The sequence below is a fragment of the Penicillium concentricum genome, assembly GCF_028827145.1.
Source record: "Penicillium concentricum strain IBT 3081 chromosome Unknown utg000002l_segment0_segment0, whole genome shotgun sequence".
In the NCBI taxonomy this organism is placed as follows: domain Eukaryota; kingdom Fungi; phylum Ascomycota; class Eurotiomycetes; order Eurotiales; family Aspergillaceae; genus Penicillium; species Penicillium concentricum.
The window spans coordinates 5,345,880-5,364,012 of NW_026622755.1; the positions used below are offsets into that span (position 1 = coordinate 5,345,880).

An 18,133-nucleotide genomic window follows, 5' to 3' on the forward strand; every position below is an offset into this window, starting at 1 on the left:
TCGATTAGTCAATGTGCGAAGAACAATAACTGCCTTCAATAACTCTTGATTGTCTGCCTGAGAAGTAGATGATTGGCTCGAGAACGTCTTGTTCTCAGGTCATTCGCTGCTTCACCAATCGGGCAGCGTTCTTGGGGAAGGCAGTCCACCACTCAATTGTAAAGAAGCGTTCTGACCCCGAGTCTGACTTATTAGCGCTTTTGGATTGAGCAGCGGTAAATTCATGTATCATATTTCCTATTCTGTCTATCATACTTCCTATTCAGTCCTATTGTCATATTGCCTATTGTTCATTGTCCATTGTCAATTATCTATTGTCACGCGCGTCTCTTCAATAACCTCAATGCAGTCATATGGCAGCAGTCTATATCTTAACCAGCCTTCCTCTCTCTCTCCCTCTTCTTCTCTCTTCTATCCTTCATTGCTCTCTTCTTCGCTGTTCTCTTCTTCTCGTGTAATTCAAGTTTCTGATCTTAGCAAAATGGACGATCTTCCAGCAGACCCTCAAGTCGCAATCGACTGTGAATCGGACGAGTCTCGATCCACCACTTCTACCAACGCAGATACATCCGACACTGAGCCATTCCCTGATTATGACGAGTCCGAGTGTGAGATGCTTGCATCTACCATCGCAGCTGAGAAACGCCTTGAGGAAGCATGGATCTACGCTCTCGGCAAAGCCGCCCAGGAAGAGATCCGCATGCTCCGTGTCGACCCTAACATTATTCCTTACCCATCTCAGCGCAGCCAGGTCATCCTCGGACAGCTGCAAGATCTCCTATCCGAACCGCAATTGCGCCTTGAGCTCCGCGAGCAATTTATCACTATCATCAACGCCACCATCAGACTCAACATCGTCATTTCCCACCAAAGTTCGGAGTTTCTAGCTCCCCGAGAAATCAAGGACTCGAGACGTCCCCTCGACACCATCTTGAAGCACGTCAAATTCATGGAAGACATGCTCAAAGACCAGCTGCAGACTGCCGAAAAGGTTTCTCTCGTCCTGAAGGATGTCTCCAAGGAGGATGTGCTTCCCTTTGAGCGGCTTCGCAAAATGGCCTCTGTGGTGGCTAAGTAAGTACCAATACCCTTGTTTCTTGCCTACCCTCTGCTTCAGCACAAATACTCAGTGAATAGGAATATGAAAAAGCCCCGTTACCTTGAACAACGACTGCTCGCTTTGTACATGGACATGTACGAGGAATGGGTCCGCGTTCCTTTCCTTCGCTTGCGCAAGCCTCAACTCCTGGACGAGCAATTCCCAAACTTCCCACGCACCAAGATTTTCCGCCATGTCCTTGTCGTCTGGGAGGCGATCCACCGCTGCACCGACTCCTACGATGCCTTGACCCGAGTCACCCAAGAAATCAAACGAAAGTACTTTGCGCCATCCATGGGCTATCTTTGCGATTCGCCAGAGATCTGGAAGCAATGCTGGGAACGATACCAGACATTTGAGAAGGATCAGCCCAAGCCAGGCGAGCATGATTTCTCTGAATGTATCCCCAACTGAACGATGGAAGAGCCACTTGACCCCATGGGCTATCTTCTCCACATCTACGACAACACGATTCTACGACTTGCTTTACTGTGTCCAATACCCTATATGCAAAGTTTCGAATATCAACACAAACCAATAGCGAAATTCAATGTGAAAATTCCATTCTAACCTATCTCCCCCGTAATCTCAAGCCGTACTATCCTTATAATCCCCAAGCTTAAATAACTTCTTCGCATTCTCCCTTCCAATCTTCAACCGATCCGTATTCGACATCTCCGCCGAATCAAACCACTCACACGCATCCCCAAACGTCTCAAACGGATAATCAATCGAGAACAAAATCCGATCAGCCCCAACCTCCGCCATACAAAAGTGCAATGTAGTAGTCGAGAAATGCCCCGACGTCGTAATCCACAAATTATCCGCAAAGTACTCCCGAATTGTCCGCTTACACGTCTCCGCAAGTCCAAGCATCTTCTTCCGATCCTCGAACCAGTGGTTAATCCGCCACATATCAAACGGTATATGTTCTCCCAAATGTCCAAGGATAACCTGTAGCTTCGGGTTCCGATCAAATACCCCGTTCGTCACCATACCAAGAACATGGAGACTGACACCGTGCGCGAATGACAGCGGGGGTCCAATTAGCCATTTCCGATCTGCCCAGAGCTTCTCGTAGATCGTGCCTGTCGGGTTGCGAGGGTGTAGGTATAGCGGAACGTCGAGCTCAGTGCATGTAGCCCAGAATACGTCCCATTTCTCGTTGTCGTAGAAGATCATGTCGTCGCCGTCCACGCCTGCGCGCTGTGTGTCGTTCACGAGTGCACCTAGGAATCCGTGTTGTGTGACGCAGCGGCGGAGCTCGTCTGCTGCTTCTTGTGGGTCGTGCATGGAGAGTGTGCTGGGGTGAGTTAGCTGGATGTATACATGTCGATCATGGGATGTATTGGTGCAACTTACGCAAATGCAGCAAACCGATCTGGGTGTGCTTTCACTTTCTCTGCGATGTAATCGTTGATCTCAACAGCGAGAGCTTGTGCGTCCTTTGCATCCCAGATATCTTGTACGCCAGGTGCTGTGTAGCTGAGGATCTGAAGACCGACGCCGTGACGTTCAGCGAAGTCGAGACGGATTGGTCCGACGTCGTTGATCTCTGCTGTGTGCTTCTCTGTATCGGTGGCGAACATGCCTGCCCACCATTTTGTCTTTTCGTGGAATCGGGGAAGCGCAAAGGCTTCTTCGAGGGCGATTTTGCCGAGCATTTTGATGTAGTAACTTTGGAATGAATAAGAATGGAAGATAGAAACAATTCGTATAATTCTCAGCTGCTTTATAGTATATGCGGGGACCCCGCAGTTCGGAAGGTCGGATGTAAACCCCCTGGGAAGGAAATCATCCGATGGCGGTTCGCTGTCGGGACGGATACGGACAGCGGTTGACAACGGAGATGGGTATTATCGGTTTTCTATACAGTCTACATTACGTCTACATACTAACTCTAGTCACATGTCGCAGTCCAATGCCATGAGTAGGTGGATCACGTTTAGATTGAACGATCTGAATCGCTTCTTCATCGATCAGGCCTTTGGCAACTAGATTGCGAACATACTCCATTGTCCATTCTTGACACCGCTTGTTGGTAGTCTGGAAATTCGAGGGTATAAGCTTCATCCAGACCTTACAATGTATCTCCAGTAGATTTCATATTACTCACATCGTTGACAGGTGCCATGAAGTTCTGATTGATCCCCGGAGTCGGGATTTGGGTTGCCGCTAGTTCGATCTTCCCTCGGGGAATGGAGTCGATAGATGGAGCCGCATCTGGGGTATCAACGATGTCGGACGAGTGTATCTGACCGATTGGAAAGGTCTGGTCGTGAGGATCGAGACTGGGATTGTAATTTCGTTTGAACTCCAGGACATAGCCTGCCATCGGCGCGCCAACTGCGTGGATTTTGGTTCCCCGGTCGGGATTGGTAGCTGATGGGACAAAGATGGAGAAGTGGGCTCTTTGGAACGATGTATTGCGAGCAGAGATGAGATAGACTGTTCTTGTAGCCATTGTAGTGTATTTTGTACAGATGAAAATATTAAATGTGAGATGGTCGAGAGCTAACTAACAGTCATGTGGGTAACCGCTCTAGGTAACCCAACCTTAGGCTTGACAGGAATGTGAGTATATTTTAGTTCAAACAGTCGAATAATTTAAAAATAACTAGAAGTAATTGTTTCATTCAGACGCTCGCTAATAAACGCTGTGGCATCGGCTCTGAGAAAAGAAAAGCATCCGAGTTTCTTACTTCGCAATAAACTTGATTCCGCATTCCTCCTTCGGTCGACAAGTAGCAGAGTCATTCCAATCAGGCAGAGGAAGACGGTTCATCCGTTTGCCCTGCCAATCAACCACCGTAATATCAAACCTCATCAAAGCTTGAACAACCACAAGTTTCAAGCTCAACGTAGCAAGTCGCTGGCCTTTACAAGCGTGCTTTCCACCACCCCAGCCAATAAACGGTGTTTCTGTTTCAATCACCCGAGACGGGTCCCAACGAGTTGAGTCAGAGTAGTACTTTGAGTTGAGTGCTGTATCCGAAAATGGATACACAACAAGAGATCCCGAGGGGATAACGTATGACCCGATAGTAAGATCTGGACCGGTGTTCTTTCGCACTGCTGTGTATGGCTGTGAAGTGCGCAGAGTTTCGCGTATACATAGGTCGAGATTGGGTGTTTGAGATTCCCAGGCTGTGAGTGGAATTTCCGAGAGGGCTTGGGTGAGGGCGTCCCCAGAGAGAGAGGCGGATGGGGATGTGTGAGTGGATATGAAGGTCTTGATCTCCTCTTGAACAGTCGAGAGCCAGGTTGGGTCCGAGGAGATGTGCATGATCAGCCATGTGACTGGAGGGGATAACTGTCAGTGTTGTCATATTTGGTGTTGCTGAATATCCAACTTACCGATTGTTCCAGTAGCCCGGGCTCCTGCTAGTGATAGCCCTAGCACGCACTTCAGAGAGAGTCAGATTCCGGATCAAAAGAGTTGAATAGAAAAGAAGTAAGAATACGTACCCCGAAGATTCGAATCGTGCTGTCTCCATCATCAAGCATCTGCTGCAGCATGTCATCCTTCTTGATTCCGCTCCTCTTCCTGGCGTCAATGCCCGCTTGCACAATTCTGTAAATTTGAACAGAGGCGAAGAACTTGTGGAACAAGGCCGGGCCAGGTAACCAAGGGAGCCAAGTGGAGTATGGGTTAGTGATGGAGTCGACAGTGTCGACAAGTGACTTGAGACGCGCTGAAAGCACTGGATCGTTGGCAATATCAAAGGAAGCAATGCGCATAACCAGTTGAAAAGTGACCTAGGGAGAGAACAAGATGTCTTAGCTTCCCATATACTGAACAAAGAACTCAGATCCACGCACCTCGTGAAGGGAAGAGCAGGGGTCGAGAATACGCTCGCTACCCCATGCGTCCATCTTACGCTGGCATTCTGACAGGATCAATGGAATCACTGCATGTGTATTAGTGAATATTCTCTATCACAAAGGGTGTAGACTCACATTTCTGGAGGTTATCAGGTCGTTGAATTGAAGCCATTCGTCTGACTACGCCGTCGACTTGGTGAGGGTCGAATTGGGCAGCGCTCTAGATACGAGAATTAGTTACAACTGAGGTCAAAATCAATTGTCAGGGAACTTACACTGCCCATCATGATTGAAAACGTATCATATAGACAGAGACCCTTCTCCTTAAAGAAGATTTGTCGACCTTCATCTCCAGATAGAACAATGGCGTTATGTCGGAAGAGCCTGGTCTGATAGATGGCCGATGATGTAGCCCTGAAGCCATCTTTGATGAAATCAAATCTCTTCTCAAAGAAGAACTGGGAAACCTTCCAGCTAGGCAATTGCAAGCTCGGAGGGGCATGGCTCTTTCGGGGTGAAGCTGTCACCGGCACATATAGTACTTTGAAGAGCAAGGCAGACAGCAGAAGAATCACTGAGGTCAAGCCACCCAGATCTCGAAGAGTAGATGACGAGTCATTGCACGAAGCAAAGACCAGCCGAGTGAGAGTGCTTTGCAGCATTGTGAAGAAATGTGTCAGAAGGAAGTGTGTCAGAAGGAAGTGAGTGTAGAAGTGCAAGTGAACATGATAGTTCCAAGTCTTTATACCCCGAAAGAATAGCCCCCGACTCGGGGGGAATTGAATGACGAGAAAACATATACTCCTGCCGAAGATCAATTCTACCGAGCCAAAGAGCTAAAGGGCCAAGTCTCCATTACTCCTTCCATTTGCCCTAATGCCCGAGGGTTCAACCAGATCGAGTCTACTGCGCCATGATTCACACCTTTCAGGGCTGACCCACGCACATGGGAACTACCCTATCCAGTAAGTCTTACTCTATATTAGAAATTAGTTCTTGAAGCCGCTGTTGGTTTTTGTCGTGCATGTCAGCATTAGCGCGATGCATACCGGAATTTAGATTAAAGCGGCCTCAGGCGGGCCGTTACCGCCAAATCAGGGTTGAGGCTTATACAATTTATTTTTGTCCATAGAGCCGTGGAGGGTTACTTTATTCAGAGTAGTTCATGATCCAAGTTCTGATGCCTCGGGGTCAAGACCTCATTAGGTTAGGTCAGGCATCCAGGTTAGAAGCGTACTGACAAATTGGATCTCACCTGAGACTCTCAGTTCTTCACGTCGTTTTTGGTATAATATTACTAGATCCTAAAATAGATGCCTTTTGGAGAGCCAATTACGTTGTGTCCATAAAAATTCACGGGATGCTGAGATTAATGTACGCATTAGGACTGTCTCAATTATAGAAATTGTGGGGGTTACAAGGTTGAGTGATGGAATGCCAGGTCTTTGCCTTAGTCTTTCAGGGTAGTTATGCGAACCTGTATTTTCTCGAAGATGCATTATTCCTGACTCTTTCCTAATTAGGGCTCTTCTACGGTGATTCCGACCCCGAAAGCCGTGGCCCACGTCCAATTTAAATCTCATTTTTATAGGACGAAAATGATCGATTTTATAATAGAACAATATCTTACAAACTACTTTGACCATGTCGATTGTATGTCTGACTCATCTTTTGTGGCTTAACTCGTATAGAATCTGGGCTTATTTCTTCTTAACAACCTTGGAGTCATCAAGGCCGAGATCAGGATCAGCTTTGCTTAACTTTGGATGACATTTGCCAATTATTTTCTGTGGCTGATGAGTCTGACAATGTCATTCTCGAAGCTGACAACCAACCCGGACCATGATGGTCTCCCGCAATTGGCTATATTGTTAGCGTGCATACAAGCGCAGTCAATCTATGTAAGCGCTGTTGGAAACGCCACAATGCACCTAGGGTCAAGCTGATTGGGGTCCGGACGCTGACGAACCTATAAGACAAACTATATGTTAATTCTTCAAGAATAACCTATGGACTAGAATTGTCAAAAGCGTCCAATCGGAGAGAGATAAAAAGAGAACTCCGAATACTTACACGGGAATTGTTGAGAATCACCATTCATTCCCATAAATTTCAATCCAATTAGATGGAATCACTTTACTTCATACAAGCTGCATATCTAAAAACACATCTAGACTCGGGGCATTGCAATTCGGTCCAATCCTTCTATGAAGTGGGGGTTAGATTGTGATAGATATTCATTAAAATTACCAATATGCTAGAGTAGTGCTAGGCTAAAACAGAAAACAAAACGATCTCAAGACGGTATCTCTTGAATCGAACTTAGGATCTATCTCATCATGCATTAAATCCCACATACTGAGCCTTCACCAATTCCTCCCTCTCGTAAAGAACCTCTGGTGGAACATCTCTTCTCAACAAATAATGCTTAACAAAATACCCAATCTGCCTCAATCCAAACCGCGCATGGAGCCTCGTCGGCACAGAAAAGACCTGATCCAGCTCCTCAAGTGTCTTCCCTTTCGTCTCGGGCATAAACAAGAGTACCAACCACCATCCAACCAAACACCAGCCTGCATGCCAAGCAAATGCACCCTGTATTGTAAATGCGACGCGCAGAGACGGCCACGTCACACCCAGAAGGAAATTACAGAACCAACTCGTTGCCGTGCCTAGCGCCATTCCATAGGACCGGACATATAGCGGGTACACCTCGGCGGTGTATGTGAATGGCACCGGTCCCTCTCCGGGTGAGTAGACTACGCCGAAAAGATATGTTCCTAAAGCAATGCAGGCGAGGCGTACAGTGTGGTTGCTCTCGGGGATCCAGAAGCTGAATCCTGTGAATAACATTGCCATGGCCATGAGTGGGAAGGTGAGTAGCAGAAGATTTCGTCGGCCGAATGTGTCGATTGTGTACACTGCAGGAATTGATAAGAGCCAGTTGATTAGACCCCAGCCTAACGAGGCGGCTAGGGCAGCCGGTGGAGAGAATTTGGCCTGGAGTTCTGTTAATATCCTGCTGGAGAGGAAGGATATCTTGGACTGACCTCGAGAAATATCTCGGATGAATAGTATGAAATAACGTTGACGCCACAAAACTGTTCAAGTTAGTCTCTCTGCAACTACTTCAGTATATCTTGCTGTATTCACACTCACCTGTTGCATAAACATGACAATCTGAGACGCCAACATCGCTCGCCGATTTCGCGGCACTTTAATCAATTCCAGCACTTTGTTTCGCCCAAGCCTCATACTCTCTTTAGCCTCTAGCAGCGTGTGCATGTAGTATAGGTCACGAGCTGCTTGTATTTTATGATGCCGCAGCGTACGGATGGACTCGTAAGCACGGTAATACTGCTTCTGGCGCATGTACCAATGCGGTGACTCGGGACAAGCAAAGACAAAACAGCAAACGACCAGAGCCGGGAACATCGCCGAGGCCATCATACAACGCCAATTCAAGCCGACGATGACGGTCGAATCGACATTGTAGAAGATGAGGTCCGCCGCATAGCCGACCATGATCCCAAACGCCGTCCACACATGCCACTGCATGACCAATGCACCACGGATGGACTGCGGCGCTGTTTCGGCTGCGTATATCGGCACAGTCGCTGATTTGGGGCCGATGCCGAAGCCTAGCATGAATCGTGCAACAAACATTGCCCACCAGGTTGAGACAAATCCCTGCCAGAGACAAGCTATCGCAGAGAAGCAACATGTTAGGAAGATTGTGCCGCGGCGCCCGAACCAGTGGTTGAATGGGACTGTTAGCCAGGAGCTGATGACGGTACAGCAGAGGTATGGTGCAGAGTTTATGAGACCTAGGAGCCAGGCATTCCGAGAGGATTCATCGCCGATGCCGAATTGGTATTTGTAGAATATTTGGGCTCCGTTGACAACCGTTTGATCTGTTATTGTCAGCAGGGGTATACTTCGAGGGTCGAAACTTCTCAGACTGAACTGCTACTCACCCATTCCCTGCACTGCAGCGGACAAAGAACATAATGTAATAACAGCATACATCTTCCACGGTTGTGACCAGCGATGCGTAAACTCCCGACGCAATACTCCCTTTTCCTGGTTTGTTAGACCAGCGACATTCTCATATCGTTCCGGAGACTGTGCCAGCACAGCACCCAGCTCGAAAGCACGGATATCCGACTCATCTCCCATCTCATGAAGTTTAGCAAACGTGCGCCCCTCTTTCCGTAGTTCGGTATGGCTGAACCCGGCCAGTGGATTGGAGAGTTTAGCATTGAGACTGCGCCGTGCCCGCTCGGCAGCTGTCCCAAATGGCCGTTGCGGTACGACTTTCTCGGATAGCGTGGCATCCATTTTCTCCTTTTCCATCATTTTTTTATTTTCGAGCAGTCTACGGAGGGAAAATATGGAGACGATGTTTGGTTATTAGGGTTGGACTGGATCCCGAGACAAAGAAACTCGAACGCAAGTAAACCACATGGCTTTTGGTCTCTTTTCCTCAAGGGTACGGAGTAAATGTACATGTACGGGGTCTGTCAAAGAACCCATCAAAGAACGGGGCATGGGGTTCGACCACGCGGAGGAAGTGATTGGCAGGGCTAGGGTTTACTATGTACAGAGTAGGGGTTGAGACAAAGGTCTACTATTTTGCCCCATTTCGGGCTGTATCTGCACACCTTATTGGCAAGCCAAGTCCATGGAGTAAAGGGGGCAAATGATCCTTATAAATCTGGTGATCATGGGAACTACGATGTATACATTGTGATTCCGATGTCAATCAGCACACTTGCTAAGTACTATTTGCAGTGACTGGGTTAGATGCATGTGGCAGAGGAATCTAGAAGTGCAAAGTAGGAGGTTCTGGAAAACCTCTGTAGATGAAGAAAAACGCTGTACTCCGTAATGTAGACAGACTAAAAGGGAGCAAATGGGGAGGTCACATGACCTCCAACAAGCTCCAACTTTGAAAGGATATGAATACACTACGAAGCGAAGAAAACAATGAGAAATGCGTTATTATCAAAGGTACAGTGTACCAATTTCATTATAAATTATCAAGAGCTAGTTCTATATATTAAAGATGAGTGACAGTCTGTGGGAATCTGTGAAAATCTGGAGTCATATTAGCAATGATCGCATAGACTCGACAAGAGAAACAAGGTCAAGAAGCTCTATTCAGACAGCAGTTGGTACAATTTTTCGTCGACATTATATTTCAGAACAGGTCTCGTGAAAGGTTACATCATCATAAGAGCAGGGGGAGAGAAGAAAAAAATCAGTCAAAACTCACAATTGAAAATTCAAACTGTCCCGTCAATGAAGTAATTCATCATATCGGGGACAGTTGGGACATCTCGGAGATGTATAACCTTGAGGCATGGCAAGCTGAAGCTTCATCATGCTATGAGCTTGCCAAACACAACCACAAGGTCAATTGAGCCATTGGCTTTGGAAAAGAGAATAGAAGGAGTATAAGATGAAGAAGAAATTATGGGAAGAAGAAAAAAATGTGAGCGCGTTAAATAGTAAGCGAAGTGCCAATTTGCACTGTTTGCACCCCAAAAAAAAAGTGGGAGATGCAATTTACCAGGTCGATTCTTCAGCTTTTGGTAAAATTATTTTGCTATACTGATTGCTCAGAGTATCTTTTTATGCTGATACTAAAATCTTCTCTCAAAAACCATGGATGATGCAGAGAGCCCCAGACTGGAGGAGCAACAGAGTAAGATCGTCCTGAAAAAATACCCCAAAGAGTCTCGACTAATCGATATCTACAATATACAGCTCCTACCAAGTCTCCTTTCACAAATGTCCGCACCGATGGCCGAGCCTTCAACTCTGCCAATTGGCGCATGAAAGTGGAAAGCCCAACACCATCGCGCACCAATGCCAGCCCCAGCGCGAGCCCCATTCCCAACCCCAATACCTCCCGCGCAGCCTTCAGCCGGCCCGGAGCGCACGTCCCCCAAGCGATTAACGATGGCCGCCGCCTTTACGTTGGCAATATGCCATACACGGCTAAGATGGAGGATGTTGAGGCGCTGTTCATCGCGGCCGAGTTCCCTATGTATGACTGCACTTGAACCAGCCGTGAATTCGCCAACTGAACTCTCCCCCTCCCCAATAGCGAGCGCATAGATATTGCCATTGATCCTTTCACCGGCCGGAATCCTTCCTACTGCTTTGTCGACTTGCAGAACAAGGAACATGCCGAGCGCGCCATGACCGAGCTCGATGGCCACGATATGTTAGGTCGCCCTGTCAAGATTAAGCCCGGTGTGGCCAAGTCTCAGGAGCGCATTCAGAATCCACCCGAGCCATTCCGCATTGATCGCTGGCGTCAGCAAGAGAGACCTAGCTTTGCCAAGGTCAACAGTGACTCTAGCAACCGTGTGTATGTCGGCGGCCTGCCACGATTGACCGATCACGGGGCTGTGCAGAGCAACATGGAGATTTTCTTCAAGGGATTCAAGATGTAAGTTGAGATGGCTTGGGTTTCTGGTGTCGCGTGATCAATGCTAATGCCCTGTGTTTTTAGTGAGAATGTCAGCAAAGTCTTCGCCCCTCACCCCGCTAAACGGTTTGATCCCGGCGAGCACTACTATCTGTTCGTCGACTTGGGTACTCCCGAGCAAGCCCTGAAAGCCATGGATACCCTGAATGGTCGGGAAGGACCATGGGGTGGCCCACTACGTGTACAGTTTGCGCGTGGTCCCAAGGAGGTCCAAGTATAGACCCTAAAAAAAATAAGTATTATTAATGATAGGACGTGTCGCATTGCATGAGCTATGATACCTGAATATACTACAAAATGACATGCATAATTATCTATTCCGTTTTTGCCCTCTTTGTTTGACACCTGATTATCCTGGCCCAATAGAAACGACATCATCGGTCGCTATATAAAACTGACTACGATATGTGTCATGTCGGGTGTACTTAGGAAGTTCTGACGATAAGTAGCCGGACTGGGCCACTTTTCTTTTATAATTCGCTCATCCGCACACCCGAAGATGCGAGGTATTTATTTGTCAAGCCTGTAATACTGGCTATCTTCAAATATCATTGGTAGTATGCTGAAGCTAAGTTCTTACATGGGAATGTTGGAGCCGTGCAACTATATATATGTTCAAGCACTCAAGAGCTAACACTTGTCCAAATATATTATATAAAGAGATTCAAGGAACAGGCTTTTTTTTATACTTAATTCTCTTTAAATATCACTACTAAGCCCGGGTATAAGCGCCCGTATATCAAATCAGCCGCATGCGGACATGATCTTGAAGGGTTAGTATGTACGAAAAACGAGTATAGTGTTATTTTTTTATCTGTTTAACCTCTATGATTTAGACTAGAGGTAGCAATATAGGAATCACTAAATATAATAGTATATATACTTCAAATAGAAGATATATTCTATATATAAAATCTTTTATATATCAAGTGGATTCAATGATTCACGATGGGATGACGTTTAGTGGGGAAATCCAGACTCACCGCATTATGCGCCTCCCTGTTTCTGTTTCGATTTCTTTTGGATTTTCTTTTTTTTTTTCCTTTTCTTGTTCATATATACCAAATTCTTTCCTGCAGGTCATTTCTTCTATATCTTTGGGACTAACCCCATGTTGGTTTAAAGTGCTTTCTTCTTGTTCTTCCGGCTTCGGGAATTGTTCCCTAATCTTCCCGAGAATCTCATATCTGCTCTTCTTCATATAACAACCTCAAAATGTCGTCAAAAAATATCCGACGCCAGCATAAGGCATTTATTGCAAGTGTGAGTACAATTTCTCTGTTTGTGCATTGTTATCCGCGGGGTTATTGCTCTACCGAGGCATTACGTATATGCGTATATGCGAATATGCGGGTTTGGGATTGATCTCTGTTAAAGTATGAGCCTTAGAATGACTTCTAAGTATGCAAATGCGAGCAAGTAGAAGAACTGTGCAATGCATTCACCCGCAGTTCCAAGTTTGGCTACCTTTAATCTTGTCTACCTTCTGTGTTCTTCTCTTTCCCACAACCCCCCGCAATCAAGCACTCTTGCAACCTTCGTTATTTTTATTTTTTTTATGAAAAGAAAATGTCAGCCGTTAACTTTGCTACGCAGTCCGACGACTCGAAGATATGTGTTGTCATGGTAGGCCTCCCAGCCCGAGGCAAGAGTCTCATCGCCGGCAAGGGTAAGTGGAACAGCCATATTGAAACATATAGGAGACTAATTTGTGACAGCTATGCGCTATCTGGGTTGGGTCGGTATCCCTGCACGTGTCTTTAATGTTGGCGGTTATCGCCGCTTCAGCACTCCACAGCCCCAGGCCGCCTTCTTTGATCCCCACAATGAAGAAGGCGAGCGCATGCGACGAGCTGCCGCAGAAGCTGCCATGGCAGATATGTTACAGTGGTTTAACACCGGGAAAGGTGTTGTGGCCATCTTGGATGCTACCAACTCCACAAAGGAGCGCCGCAAGTGGATCTATGAGAAATGCCACGAAGCTGGTATCGAGGCTCTCTTTGTTGAGTCGATATGCGATGATGAAGATCTGATCATGACCAACATCAAGGAAGTCAAGACAACCTCCCCAGATTACAAGGGCCAAGACCCTGAAGTGGCCGCACTTGATTTCCGCAACCGCATTCGCAACTATGAAAAGGTGTACGAGACTATCGATGATGACGAGAAGCATTACACTTATGTCAAGCTTATCAACGTGGGATCCACAGTCATCATCAACCAGATCAAAGATTATCTGTCCAGTCGACTAGTTTATTATATTCAGAATATTCACATCAAGCCTCGTTCAATCTGGCTATCAAGGGTAAGTCCAATATCAAAAAATTACGGATTATTTGGAAGCGAAACTGACGGAAATAGCACGGTGAATCCGAGTTCAACTTGACCGGCCGGATTGGAGGTGACTCTAACATCTCCGAGCGCGGCGAGGCCTACGCCCGCGCACTCCCCGAGTTAATGCGCAAGTCTGGGATCCCCGAAAACACCAAAATTGTGATCTGGACCTCAACGTTACGCCGCACTATCCAGAGTGCCCGTCACCTCAAGGCAGAGACTGGCTACGAGAAGCTGGAGTGGAAAGCCCTGGACGAGCTGGACTCAGGCGTCTGCGACGGTTTGACCTACGAGCAAATCGCTGAGAAGTACCCAGAGGATTTCGCCGCCCGCGATGAAGACAAGTACAACTACCGCTATCGAGGTGGCGAGTCCTATCGCGACGTGGTCATCCGCCTGGAGCCCATAATCATGGAGCTGGAGCGCAGCGAGAATGTCATTATCGTTACCCACCAGGCTGTCCTCCGCTGCATCTACGCCTACTTTATGAATGTACCTCAGGAGCAGAGTCCCTGGATGGAGGTGCCTTTGCATACTCTTATCAAACTCACGCCCCGAGCTTACGGTACCGAAGAGCAGCGCTTCAAGGCTAACATCCCCGCTGTGTCGACCTGGCGTGGGAAGGGTACCTCGGCGAGGCACCAGGAGTTTCATGCTGCGGAAGGAGGAAAGGTAGAGGGCACGGAGACCAAGCATTAGGGATATGTTGATCTGCATCGGCGCGGCGTCACCTGGGTGTGATCGGAATTCGGACTGCATGAGATATTCAGATACCAAAACCATGGTTTTTTCTTTGATTATATGATATAAGAATAGTCAAGAATAGTAGGTCGCTTATGCGTCCTTGTGATGTCTTTTCAGCGGTCTTTTCAGTGATCATCTTAGTGGCCTTCTCAAATATTCTGTTAGATGCCTTTCAAATCTCTTCTCGGTTTTATAGGCAGACGGTTGAAGTTCATACACAGAAATCCATTTAGATACCTCCAGAACCTAGTGACATCCTCTTGCTTAGTTACAACTCGCTTTGAACGAGCATTAACCAAGTAGCCATCATCCAATTCTGCAGATAAAACTTGCAGGTATGAACGAGCCATCCCACTTACTCAGGGCCCAGCCTGGCCAGATATATGCTGACTCAGAACTGACTCAGCCCCGGACGTCATGCGGAGAGCTCCAGCAGGAAGGCCCCTCGAACCTCCAGTGGAAGGAATTGAAGACAGCACGCCCATGTTGTCAGCATTTACTGCGCGGCCGCTCGTGGAGCTCAAGCCGCGCGACAAATCCCGCATCGAATCGGTCCTAGCCTACGGCGATCGCCTCCTCGCTGGCCTAAACAATGGCAACCTCCGCATCTACCGCGTCACCGACGATGGCAAGACCGAGCTCCTCCGCGAACTGGAGAAATTCTCCCGATACAAGATCGAACAGCTCGCCTTGATTAAGGAGGCCAACGTGCTGGTTTCTCTTTCTGGTGGTTATGTCTCGCTCCACGATGCGCAGTCCTATGAGCTTGTTGAACAGCTATCTCAAACGAAGGGCGCTTCTGTCTTTGCCATCACATCGAATGTTGTCAATGATGCCGATACAAATGTGCCGGCTATCGTTTCCCGCTTGGCGATCGCTGTCAAGCGGAAGATTCTCATGTGGGCGTGGCGCGACATGGAGCTGGAACGGGATACGGCTGAGCTGAGCTTGGTTAGTGGGGTCAAGACTCTTACCTGGGTCGCGGCTACACGGCTAGTGGTTGGGCTGAACTCGAGCTTTGTCATGGTCAATATTGAGAGTGGACAGTTCACGGACCTAGCTGGGCCCGGCAGCATTGAGGAATCGGGCCGGTTCGGGGGCGTTGGTGCCGCGAGCATGAGTTATATTGGTATGGGAGGCATGGTACCGCGGCCGCTGGTGACGAGACTGCGTGAAGGTCAGATTCTTCTGGCTAAGGACGTCAACACGAATTTCATCGATATCGAGGGCCAGCCTCTCGGTCGGAAGCAGGTGCCTTGGAGCCATGCCCCGGTGGAGCTTGGATACTCGTACCCGTTTTTGTTGGCTCTGCACGACTCATCCAAGGGTGTCCTGGAAGTACGAAACCCGGAGACCTTGTCACTATTGCAGTCTATTCCGTTGCCGTCGGCTAGTATCTTGCATATTCCGCAGCCGAATATTAGCCTCGCCCATGCCGGTAAAGGGTTCCTTGTGGCGAGTGATCGCACCATCTGGCGCATGGAAGCTCTGAGCTATGATACCCAGATTGATGCTTTGGTTGAGGGTGGCTATCTAGACGAGGCCATCAGCTTACTCGGCATGCTAGAGGATGCTCTTTTACGAGATAAGGCTGGTCGACTACGCGCTATAAGGCTTGAAAAAGCGCAGAGCTTGTTCGCCTTGAATAAATACCGTGAGTCTCTAGATCTGTTTACGGAGGTGTCTGCACCCCCCGAGAGTGTCATTCGCCTATACCCTCGATTGATTGCGGGCGATCTCTCTACGGTCCCGGAGCCTGATCTCCCGAATGGAAAGACGAGCGGGTCCCAGAGTGACGGGTCGTCTGATGATGCTGCTGTTGGACAGGCATCCACCCACGCAGCCTCTATTATATCTTCTGTGCGAAAGCCCGATGAAGGAAGCGAGGCTAGCAGTATACGCGGAGATGATAAAGGTACGGCAAGCTTCCATTACTTTTGAATCTATGCTAACTAATCATAGGTCTTCGAATTGCTGTCCGCGAGCTACAGGGATACCTGGCAGATGTTCGCCGACGCTTCCAGCGCTTTGTCAACCCCGATGGAACTCTCAAAGCTGCTCCACCAAGCGAAGCCACAGATGAGGCAAGTGACTCGGTGCTTAAGCTGCTGGATTTCCCATCTGCCGACGAGTTTGCCTCACAAATTTGTGCCAAGGCACGGTTGGTTGACACCACTTTGTTCCGTGCACACATGTTCGCGACGCCATCACTAGCTGGATCCCTCTTCCGCATTGCCAACTTCTGTGACCCAGAAGTAGTCATGGAGAGACTCGAAGAGACTGGTAGATACAACGACCTGATTGACTTTCTTTACGGCAAGAAATTGCATCGCCAAGCACTTGAATTGCTTCAGCGCTTTGGAAAGACAGATAACGGTCCTCTGAGCGGTCCGACACGCACAGTCGCCTATCTTCAAAATCTACCGCCAGACCAAATTGATCTGGTTCTCGAGTTCGGAGAATGGCCGCTTCGTGCCAACCACGACTTGGGAATGGAGATATTCTTGACCGACACTGAAAATGCCGAGACATTACCCCGTTCACAAGTCCTCGGATTCCTTGAGAAAATAGACACCACGCTTGCCATTCAATACCTCGAGCATGTCATTAATGAATGGAACGACATGACCCCGGACATACATCAGCGGCTGCTTATCTTATATCTAGATCAACTTACATCCAACAACGAGCAAGGGGAATGGAAGGACAAGTTCTTAACGATGTTGAAAGACAGCGAGCAATACTCGCCAGCGAAGATGTTAGATCGGCTTGATCGAGAGGGTACGTTGCGCCCTATTCCTGTGACAAGCCACCACTGACATATCCCAGATCCCAATTTCTACGAAGCCCGAGCTATCCTATTTAGCAAGATGGGTCAGCACCGACAGGCGCTCGAGATCTACGTTTTCAAACTTGCGGACCACGAGAAAGCGGAGGAGTGAGTGATATATCATTTCCCCAAAACAGCAATTGCTAACCCCAGAAAGATACTGTAACCAGGTCCACCTCGCCGAAAAGGCCGAAGAAGAGAATTCCATCTACCTCACCCTCCTTTCCCTCTATCTCTCCCCACCCCACGGCTATGAGCCCCAAAACGACCCCGCGATTGAACTGCTAGCCAAGCACGGCTCACGCCTCCCAGCCGACGCTGCATTGAAACTCATACCGGACAAACAGGCCGTGCAGAAACTTGAATTCTATTTCAAGGGTCGCATGCGCGCCGCAAACTCTGTTTTCAATGAAGCGCGCATCGTGGCAAACCTGCGCAAGGCACGGGATATGCAGATCCAAGCCCAGCTCGCTCTTGGCGAGGGAATTCGTGGTGGAGGCACGCGGGCTCGCCACGTCACTGTCACCGAGGAGCGAATTTGTGGCGTCTGCCATAAGCGTTTGGGTGGGAGTGTGATCAATGTTTTCCCCGAGTAAGTCATTTCCGGTCGTTTGTCTTTTTGGTCTGTTCATCGCTGACTTCTTTTCAGTGATACGGTGGTTCATTTGGGGTGTGCCAATCGAAGATCCAGTGTTCGAGCTGGATAGTGTGCATACTCTCCTGCATCTGCATTCGCGGGGTCGTTCTTGTTCTTGTTCATGTCCTTTATTTTCCTCCTTTTTTTTTCGTTTTCCGGCTC

At 48.1% G+C, this 18,133-nt stretch overlaps 8 protein-coding genes across 8 annotated transcripts; 4 read left to right on the plus strand and 4 right to left on the minus strand.

Moving 5' to 3' along the window:
• Positions 1–481: 481 nt before the first annotated feature.
• On the plus strand, positions 482–1,513 carry N7517_005689 (uncharacterized protein; the record flags this gene model as incomplete). The annotated part of the gene is made up of 2 exons (XM_056723419.1): positions 482–1,074; positions 1,138–1,513. 2 exons carry the CDS (start codon positions 482–484, stop codon positions 1,511–1,513), a joined length of 969 nt encoding a protein of 322 aa, XP_056579669.1.
• Positions 1,514–1,687: 174 nt separating this feature from the next.
• Positions 1,688–2,763, minus strand: N7517_005690 (amidohydrolase family protein; the record flags this gene model as incomplete). Its single annotated transcript, XM_056723420.1, has 2 exons — positions 1,688–2,402; positions 2,462–2,763. The coding sequence occupies 2 exons, from the start codon at positions 2,761–2,763 to the stop codon at positions 1,688–1,690; spliced, it is 1,017 nt and encodes a 338-aa protein (XP_056579670.1).
• Positions 2,764–2,986: 223 nt separating this feature from the next.
• Positions 2,987–3,563, minus strand: N7517_005691 (uncharacterized protein; the record flags this gene model as incomplete). Its single annotated transcript, XM_056723421.1, has 2 exons — positions 2,987–3,145; positions 3,216–3,563. 2 exons carry the CDS (start codon positions 3,561–3,563, stop codon positions 2,987–2,989), a joined length of 507 nt encoding a protein of 168 aa, XP_056579671.1.
• A 234-nt stretch (positions 3,564–3,797) lies between these two features.
• On the minus strand, positions 3,798–5,586 carry N7517_005692 (cytochrome P450; the record flags this gene model as incomplete). The annotated part of the gene is made up of 6 exons (XM_056723422.1): positions 3,798–4,399; positions 4,457–4,505; positions 4,568–4,858; positions 4,922–5,010; positions 5,060–5,144; positions 5,200–5,586. 6 exons carry the CDS (start codon positions 5,584–5,586, stop codon positions 3,798–3,800), a joined length of 1,503 nt encoding a protein of 500 aa, XP_056579672.1.
• A 1,675-nt stretch (positions 5,587–7,261) lies between these two features.
• N7517_005693 (Major facilitator superfamily domain general substrate transporter) lies at positions 7,262–9,283 on the minus strand (the record flags this gene model as incomplete). The annotated part of the gene is made up of 4 exons (XM_056723423.1): positions 7,262–7,924; positions 7,975–8,025; positions 8,084–8,838; positions 8,902–9,283. The coding sequence occupies 4 exons, from the start codon at positions 9,281–9,283 to the stop codon at positions 7,262–7,264; spliced, it is 1,851 nt and encodes a 616-aa protein (XP_056579673.1).
• A 1,311-nt stretch (positions 9,284–10,594) lies between these two features.
• N7517_005694 (Nucleotide-binding alpha-beta plait) lies at positions 10,595–11,646 on the plus strand (the record flags this gene model as incomplete). Its single annotated transcript, XM_056723424.1, has 4 exons — positions 10,595–10,634; positions 10,697–10,979; positions 11,040–11,387; positions 11,451–11,646. The coding sequence occupies 4 exons, from the start codon at positions 10,595–10,597 to the stop codon at positions 11,644–11,646; spliced, it is 867 nt and encodes a 288-aa protein (XP_056579674.1).
• A 995-nt stretch (positions 11,647–12,641) lies between these two features.
• N7517_005695 (bifunctional nucleoside/nucleotide kinase/histidine phosphatase family protein) lies at positions 12,642–14,459 on the plus strand (the record flags this gene model as incomplete). Its single annotated transcript, XM_056723425.1, has 4 exons — positions 12,642–12,689; positions 13,023–13,095; positions 13,145–13,731; positions 13,788–14,459. 4 exons carry the CDS (start codon positions 12,642–12,644, stop codon positions 14,457–14,459), a joined length of 1,380 nt encoding a protein of 459 aa, XP_056579675.1.
• Positions 14,460–14,921: 462 nt separating this feature from the next.
• On the plus strand, positions 14,922–18,041 carry N7517_005696 (putative vacuolar morphogenesis protein AvaB; the record flags this gene model as incomplete). Its single annotated transcript, XM_056723426.1, has 5 exons — positions 14,922–16,419; positions 16,467–17,285; positions 17,334–17,442; positions 17,492–17,926; positions 17,984–18,041. The coding sequence occupies 5 exons, from the start codon at positions 14,922–14,924 to the stop codon at positions 18,039–18,041; spliced, it is 2,919 nt and encodes a 972-aa protein (XP_056579676.1).
• Between the last annotated feature and the right edge of the window lie 92 nt (positions 18,042–18,133).